Source organism: Myotis brandtii, unplaced genomic scaffold, assembly GCF_000412655.1.
Source record: "Myotis brandtii unplaced genomic scaffold, ASM41265v1 scaffold8, whole genome shotgun sequence".
Lineage (NCBI taxonomy): Eukaryota > Metazoa > Chordata > Mammalia > Chiroptera > Vespertilionidae > Myotis > Myotis brandtii.
In genome coordinates this window covers 11,101,573-11,110,714 of record NW_005371219.1, presented here as the reverse complement: position 1 = coordinate 11,110,714, position 9,142 = coordinate 11,101,573, and the positions used below count along the sequence as shown (strand labels likewise).

General features: G+C 34.4%; 1 protein-coding gene and 1 long non-coding RNA gene across 2 annotated transcripts in view; both read right to left on the bottom strand.

Annotated features, from left to right (window-relative positions):
• Window positions 1–245: 245 nt before the first annotated feature.
• Window positions 246–2,250, bottom strand: LOC106724343. Its single transcript, XR_001360100.1, has 2 exons — window positions 1,764–2,250; window positions 246–984 (listed from the first exon to the last, which is right to left on the bottom strand). It is a non-coding gene; the product is annotated as an uncharacterized LOC106724343 (long non-coding RNA).
• A 46-nt stretch (window positions 2,251–2,296) lies between these two features.
• The window catches only part of HACE1 (HECT domain and ankyrin repeat containing E3 ubiquitin protein ligase 1), an 83,973-nt gene continuing 77,127 nt past the window's right edge, over window positions 2,297–9,142 (bottom strand). Inside the window, exons 22-23 of the mRNA XM_014531354.1 lie at window positions 3,604–3,717; window positions 2,297–2,824 (exon numbers count right to left, since the gene is read on the bottom strand). Of these exons, the coding sequence (XP_014386840.1) occupies window positions 2,722–2,824; window positions 3,604–3,717 (217 nt within the window). The 3' untranslated portion in view covers window positions 2,297–2,721. The remainder of the gene's footprint in view (window positions 2,825–3,603; window positions 3,718–9,142) is intronic.

The following is a 9,142-nucleotide window of genomic DNA, read 5'->3' as shown; positions in this document are numbered from 1 at the left end:
TCTACATTAGGCATATTCACTGGAACTCAACATTTTAATCATAAAAAGCAAATTTAAGAAAAACTTACATATTTAAATCGTAATCTGCACATCAGATTATTTAAATGTGTCATCAGAATTCACTGATAAAATAAAAAATGATAAAATATTATATTTTAGGTTTACCTAAAATATAAATTAAGGCATAAGAAAAGCTATGAGACCACAATATATATGGAAAACTGACCATTGAAAAATGCAAATAATTCATACAATATAGTATAAACTTTAATATATAAATTAGATATCATTTCATCAGCTGTTTGTTAGTCACATCAGTCTAAATTTTACATTACATAGTAAAATATTAAAAAGCTAGAAAACATCATTGCAATATAGATTCAATATGGGAAAATACATATTTGTGGCTTTATACACAATTTTAATTAATCCATTCTATACAATAGTTTTTCAAAATATAAATGGCACTTTACATGCGATAGGACATACCAGGTTGGATGTCCTACTATATTTTAATATACAGAAAAGTAAAGAGAAAACATCCTTTAAACAAGACAGTTACATAGCAGAGGTGGAATGTAGAACAAGATTTTGCCTTAATACAATCTTGAATAAGATTAAAGAAATATAAGGACAGTTTCTACTACTTTCAGTTAGCATTCTTTAAAATGAAGGCTACTGTGATTTTCTATTTTCTAAGTGTATCACAAACTGAGAAAACATAAAAGGGAAAAGGGGCAGGGGAGAAAACCTGATCCTTGATGAATTTTAAACAGCCCTGCCCATGAACTGCCTTGAGGCTGCTTTTCTGTTGACATTTCCTAAATTACTTCTGCCACTCGGACTGTGCATCAGCAGTCAGATGAGCTTTCCGGACTCCACTATGCCATTGTGTAGCCATAGCTGCCACAATGCAGTGCCACAAGAAGTCTGTCCTTGAGTATTTCTTTACTTGGGTATTCAGGTAACTTGAGCATGTTGATGCTTTAAAAGTAAAATATACCACCATTAAATAGAAAAACTGTAAAATTTCTAATTGTTTTGTCTAGCAATGAAAACTATGAAAATTAACATACAACCACCCTCTCAAATTTGCATTCAAATTGGAAAACCCTGAAGTAGTATTTAAAAGTGAAAACAAAAGCAAAAAAAACCCCTGCTGCATTGTAGTTTTCATTAGCCTGCAAATGTAGTGGAAGAAAATAAGTTCCTTTCAGCCAAAAATAAGCAAGAACAATTTAATTTGAAATGATGGTGTAATTTAGTGATACTATGACAATTTAACTTTAATGCTGGTTGAACAATATTCACTTAAATTATAGTTTCCTCAAACATATTCCTTACCAAAAAAGGGGAAAGCAAGGAACTATGTCAGTGATGGCGAACCTTTTGAGCTCGGCGTGTCAGCATTTTGAAAAACCCTAACTTAACTCTGGTGCCGTGTCACATATGGAAATTTTTTGATATTTGCAACCATAATAAAACAAAGATATTTTTGATATTTATTTTCTATATTTAAATGCCATTTAACAAAGAAAAATCAACCAAAAAAATGAGTTCGCGTGTCACTTCTGACACGCGTGTCATAGGTTCGCCATCACTGAACTATGTAGCTATTTATTTGTCAGTGATTCCAAAATGCTGATAGAGATCACTGTTGACATTTATTTCCTCTTCTTGTAGCAATGCAGTAGTTAGACTTTTGATCACTCAAAATTAATCAAAACTTCAAAATGCATTTAAATAAAAAAAATTTAACATACCATGTGCTTGAAGTCGGTAGAAGATTTGGAGTATATGGCACAGCAGCAATTGTAAAGTTTTGCAATCCACTTCCACCCATGATATTAGCAAATCCACCATGTGGGACCCTGGAACTAACAGTTCATATCTTAATATGTTGCAATCATTAAAGGAAAATCTTTGTTATAGATATATAGGGTAAGAATGTATTCAACTCTAGGTCACTGACAAAATAATCCTTTTGAATCTGCAGCACTCCAACTTATTACTAAAAGTCACCATGTGGCCAGTTATCCAGCTTCCATGGAGACACCCCTCCACATTTCTATAAGCTGTACTATGCTTTCAATTAGCCACAGCACATAGCTCTACTATTCATTTAGCATACTGTTAGGGGCAGACATAGAATATATTGGGGATCAGCTACAATTATAACAAACATTAATCATGCTCTGTTAACCATGATGGTTCTGTTCTGATTAGAGAAAGCACATTCTAACCTGGCTGAGAGTTGTACACCTTGGGACATACCCTATACAATAGTTTTTCAAAATATAAATGGCACTTTACATGCGATAGGACATACCAGGTTGGATGTCCTACTATATTTTAATATACAGAAAAGTAAAGAGAAAACATCCTTTAAACAAGACAGTTACATAGCAGAGGTGGAATGTAGAACAAGATTTTGCCTTAATACAATCTTGAATAAGATTAAAGAAATATAAGGACAGTTTCTACTACTTTCAGTTAGCATTCTTTAAAATGAAGGCTACTGTGATTTTCTATTTTCTAAGTGTATCACAAACTGAGAAAACATAAAAGGGAAAAGGGGCAGGGGAGAAAACCTGATCCTTGATGAATTTTAAACAGCCCTGCCCATGAACTGCCTTGAGGCTGCTTTTCTGTTGACATTTCCTAAATTACTTCTGCCACTCGGACTGTGCATCAGCAGTCAGATGAGCTTTCCGGACTCCACTATGCCATTGTGTAGCCATAGCTGCCACAATGCAGTGCCACAAGAAGTCTGTCCTTGAGTATTTCTTTACTTGGGTATTCAGGTAACTTGAGCATGTTGATGCTTTAAAAGTAAAATATACCACCATTAAATAGAAAAACTGTAAAATTTCTAATTGTTTTGTCTAGCAATGAAAACTATGAAAATTAACATACAACCACCCTCTCAAATTTGCATTCAAATTGGAAAACCCTGAAGTAGTATTTAAAAGTGAAAACAAAAGCAAAAAAAACCCCTGCTGCATTGTAGTTTTCATTAGCCTGCAAATGTAGTGGAAGAAAATAAGTTCCTTTCAGCCAAAAATAAGCAAGAACAATTTAATTTGAAATGATGGTGTAATTTAGTGATACTATGACAATTTAACTTTAATGCTGGTTGAACAATATTCACTTAAATTATAGTTTCCTCAAACATATTCCTTACCAAAAAAGGGGAAAGCAAGGAACTATGTCAGTGATGGCGAACCTTTTGAGCTCGGCGTGTCAGCATTTTGAAAAACCCTAACTTAACTCTGGTGCCGTGTCACATATGGAAATTTTTTGATATTTGCAACCATAATAAAACAAAGATATTTTTGATATTTATTTTCTATATTTAAATGCCATTTAACAAAGAAAAATCAACCAAAAAAATGAGTTCGCGTGTCACTTCTGACACGCGTGTCATAGGTTCGCCATCACTGAACTATGTAGCTATTTATTTGTCAGTGATTCCAAAATGCTGATAGAGATCACTGTTGACATTTATTTCCTCTTCTTGTAGCAATGCAGTAGTTAGACTTTTGATCACTCAAAATTAATCAAAACTTCAAAATGCATTTAAATAAAAAAAATTTAACATACCATGTGCTTGAAGTCGGTAGAAGATTTGGAGTATATGGCACAGCAGCAATTGTAAAGTTTTGCAATCCACTTCCACCCATGATATTAGCAAATCCACCATGTGGGACCCTGGAACTAACAGTTCATATCTTAATATGTTGCAATCATTAAAGGAAAATCTTTGTTATAGATATATAGGGTAAGAATGTATTCAACTCTAGGTCACTGACAAAATAATCCTTTTGAATCTGCAGCACTCCAACTTATTACTAAAAGTCACCATGTGGCCAGTTATCCAGCTTCCATGGAGACACCCCTCCACATTTCTATAAGCTGTACTATGCTTTCAATTAGCCACAGCACATAGCTCTACTATTCATTTAGCATACTGTTAGGGGCAGACATAGAATATATTGGGGATCAGCTACAATTATAACAAACATTAATCATGCTCTGTTAACCATGATGGTTCTGTTCTGATTAGAGAAAGCACATTCTAACCTGGCTGAGAGTTGTACACCTTGGGACATACCATTGGAATGCAGTTTGTCCTCCTAGTGAGAACTGCCTATCATTAGGGAAAGATTTACAACCTCATGGCACCTAGTCTTAGAGGTACTTGCTCTTTACAACCCCCCAGCCCCTATTACCTGTAATCTGGTCCCAGGGCACCCAGTAACTCCCCCGCAGCCCACATGACTTGTAACCTGTACTGATTATCCCATGCCCACTTTCCTATACCTATAATTCCTACTTCCCCACGTAATCTTATCCTTCTACCCAATATAAGCAGCTGGCTTATGGTAGGGTACAGAACAGATTTTTGTGAATGACCTGTTGCTCTCCCATACTGCCGGCATCATTGTAAAGAACGCTCATATGTGATTCAACCCTGTCTCTGCTTAATTGGCTGAAGTAGCGACAGGCAGCCTGGACCCCTTGGTTGTCCGGTTACAATACTGCACGTACAATTATTTTATTTCATGTGTGTCTCTACTAAACTGGGACTGATTTGTGGGCCCAAGTATGATATATTTGTATTTGTATCCCTGGGGTTAGCAAAATGATTGGTATCTAGTAGACATTCACTAAGTATCTGCTGAATAAATAAATGTTTGCTTGATTAATTAAAGCAACAGAGGATCTTAACATATAATCCAAATAATTTCCCGTTTGAAAAGTATCTGGGGTCAAAAGGATTTTGTTTTGTTTTTCACAGTGGAAATACTATAAAATTCTTCACATTTCTCTTTCCAAAGATTCACAATGTCAGATGTTGTTTTTTAATGTCACCTAACATAGTCAAACCACAGGAAGGCTAACACAATATATATAAACACCACCAGAAAATTTAATCTTGTGTACATGGCTGTAGAGGATGTAATTACAACTTCTCAAATTCTATTGTTTACATTTGAAAGAAAATTAGTATTTCAAATTAGCCTTTATATATATAAATATATATAAATATATATAATGTCCCCTTTCTTTAATCTATCTATCTATCTATGTATTCATCTAATACACACACACACACACACACACACACACACACACACACACATATCATGATTAAACAAACTGATCCTGGAATAAACTTTGTTGTTTTTAAAATGAGATGTTCTAGTGCTTTTTGGATAAATTAGAATGATGGTAAGCATTTAACATATAGGTGTCAATGCATACTCAAAGACAGTAGACTAATATTAAAAATGTTTTCTAACATGATTCATAGTACAAACCATAATTCAGTTCATTTAAAAATACTATTGAAATGTGAATAACCAAAACAGCTTGAAAAAGAAGAACAAAGTCAGAGGGCTTACACTTCCTGATTTCAAAACTTAAACTACAAAGCTACAATAATCAAAACAGTGTGGAACTGGCATAAAGACAGATGATATAAACCAATGGAATAATATAGAGAACCCCAAAATAAGACTTCACATATATGGATATGGCCAAATGATTTTCAACAAGTGTGCTAAGAATATTCAATGGGAAAAAGTCAGTCTTTTCAATAAACTGTGCTGAGAAAACTGGTTATCTACCACAGAAAAAAATGAAGTTGGACCCTTATTTAACACCACTTACAAAAATTAACTCAAAATGAATCAAAGACCTAAACTTCAGAGCTAAAATTACAAAATATTTATAAGAAAATATAGGGAGAAAGCTTCACGACACTGGATTTGCTAATGACTGCTTGGATGTGACACCAAAAGCACAGGCAACAAAAGACAAGTACATAAATTGGACTTCATCAAAGTTAAAAACTTATGTGCCAAAGGATACCAGGAATAGAGTAAAAAGGTAACACAAAATAGGTGAAAATATTTTCAAATCATAAGTCATAAGGAATTAACATCCAAAAAATATAAAGAACTCCAACTCAACAACAGCAATGAAAACCAGTTAAAAATAAGGAAAGGACTTGAATAGATAGTTCTCCAAAGAAGATACATAAATGGCCTATAAGCAGATGAAAAAGACGCTTAATCCAAATCATTTGTCATTAGGGAAATGAAATCAAAACCACAATGAGGTAACTTCTTCATACACATTAGGATGACTATTAATAAAACAAAAACCACCAACCCCTACCTCAAAAAAAAGAAAAAAGAAAAGAAAAGACCAAGTATTGGAAGGGACATGCAGAAATTAAAACCCTTAGGCATTATTGGTGAGAATGTAAAATGGTGCAGCCACTCTGGAAAACAGCCTGGCAAGTTCTAAAAAAATGAAACATAGAATTACAGTATATATCCAAAAGAACTGAAAGCAGAGAATCAATGAGATATTTGAACATCCATGTTCACAGCAGTATCACTCACAAGAGCCAAAATGTGGATGCAACCCAAGTGACCTCCATGGGTGAAAAGATAAGCAAAATGTGGTATATATACACAATGAAATATTATTTAGTCTTCAAAAGGAAATTCTGACATTTGCTAATACAGATGAACCTTGAGGACATTATGGTAAGTGAAATAAGCCAGTAACAAAAAGACAAACAATGTATGGTTCCACTTAGATGAGGTACCTAGAAGATTCAAATCCATAAAGACTGACAGGAGAACAGTGGTTGTCAGGGGCTAGGAGAGTAGGAATAGACAGTTAGTGTTTATTGGGTACAGTATTAACTGAGGAAGATAAAAATTTGGGAGATGGACGGTGGTGATGGTTGCACAATGTAATGTACTTAATGTCACAGAAGTATACACTTAAAAATGCAAGCCCGATAGTGTTGCTCAGTGGTTGAGCATCAACCCATGAACCAAGAGGTCACTGGTTGGATTCCAGTCAGGGCACATACCCAGGTTGCAGGCTCGATCCCCAGTAGGGGGCATGTAGGAGGCAGCCAATGGATGATGTTGCTCTCTCATCAATGTTTCTCTCTTTAGCCCTCTCCTTTCCTCTCTCTCTAAAAATCAATAAAAACACATTTAAAACTGGTAAATGTTATGTATTTTTTAGCACACACACTATAAAAACTGTTAAAAAATGAACCAAATTGAAATCATGGATATGTATGTACTCCCAGGGGAAAAAATTAGCAATCACTATATATGAATCTCTGAAAACAGCCATTTTCTTTTCTAGCTGGGAAGCAGTTTGGTTGCTATTAAATGTTTTCCTGATGAAATGCCTGAGCTTACCTTCGAGGTCTAAGTGAATATTAAAAGTATGTGTGGGTCTTACTAATAAAATGCTAATGCATGAGCAATTCCTACTTAGGGCAAAAGAATATCTGAAGAAGACATGAATATGTCTGTCAACTGAAATAAAATTCAACTTAAGTTAATCTATGCATATTAACCTTTGCCTAAAAAAATTAACAAAGGCAACCAAAAATAAAAAGGCATCAAAAAAACCAAACTGTTCTCAATTTCCTATAGAGGCAGAATTTAAAAAACAAGTATAACACTGTATCAGGACAAGATGAGAAAACGAACCTTGACACTTATTCTTACACAAATTGTAACAATATTTCATTATCAGGGTAATTAAGCTAATGTCTTCATATACCTAAATTTTGAAAAGTAAGCTTTAAAAAAAACCAAAGATTTTACAATTTTGATAGAATAAAAGGCCCTCTCTCATTCCCTGTTAATCTGAAAACTGATATCTTTCTGAAGGATAAATGAGCAATATGTATCAAGGTTATAAAAATGAATATACCTTCTATATAAAAATTTCCCTTCTAAGAATTTATCCTATATAAATAATGTAGGATTTTGGCCCACCAAGTATGTAGCACAAAAATTCCTTATTTCTGCAGCCTTATTCATAAATGAGTAAATTTGGCAATAAAGGACAATATCAATTAAAGGAGGTCCATAAATTGAAGAGTTAGGCAGCCATTTAAAAATTATATCTATAAATGGAATAATTTTTAGTGATATATTGAAAAATTCAAGTTATAAAACTGGGACAATGTCTTTAAAAAGCAAAAATTTATATATGTGAGAAACATTCTGGAAGAATAACGACACTGTTAACAGTGATTATCTCCAGTGATTGAGCTTAGAGTGACTTTTTAAAATCTGAATTGCCTAACCTTCCTACACAGAAAATGTAATTTTTATTAAATTATTTTCATTAAGTTACGCAATCACAGGGTATTTCTTGGCATGAAGAAGCCACTAAAAAAGCAAAACCCCAAAAACTTAACAAGGTTTTCTTTCATAGCTATAGTCTACAATCTGAATATTTATGTTTTATTTTCTTCTTTAAAATTAGACATATGGTGGGACTCCAACTATTTTCCTAATCATATAGTTAAAAGACTAAGAAAATAAAGTAAAATGTTAATAGCATTATCTATGTGGTGGAATTACTTAATAGGATTTTCATTTTGTTCTAGCTATATTCTCCATTTTCTAAACTTTTATAATGCTTATATACTAGTTTAAAAATAAGACAATAGTGTACCCGGCCAGTGTTGCTCAATGGTTGAGCACTGACCCAAGAACCAGGAGATCATGGTTTGATTCCGGTCAGGACACATGCCTGGGTTGTGGGCTTGATCCCCAGTAGGGGGCATATGTGAGGTGGTCAATCCAAGATTCTATCTCATCACTGATGTTTCTGTCTCTCTCCCCCTCTCTGAAATCAATAAAAACATATTTTTAAAAAATAAGACAACAGTGAATCTTAAATTACATACATATATTTTATATAGATACACACTCAAAATTATGTTTTTAAAAAAGCAAAAAAAACTCTGGCTGGGTAGCGCAGTTGGTTGGGGCATCGTCCCATATAACAAAAGACTGTGGGCTAGATTCCCAGTCACTTAAAAAATCTATATTAATAAAAGCCTAGGTGGCCCTTGCGCCCTCATGTCATCTCAAGATGGCCGCTCCCCACGTTGTCACAAGATGGCCACCCCCACATCGTCACAAGATGGCTGCCACAAAGATGGCTGCCCCCCATGTCATCACAAGATGGCCACCACAAGATGGTCATTACAAGATGGCCGCCCCCTACGTCGTCACAAGATGGCCATCACAAGATGGTCACCATAAGATGGCCAGCAGGGGAGGGCAGTAGGGGG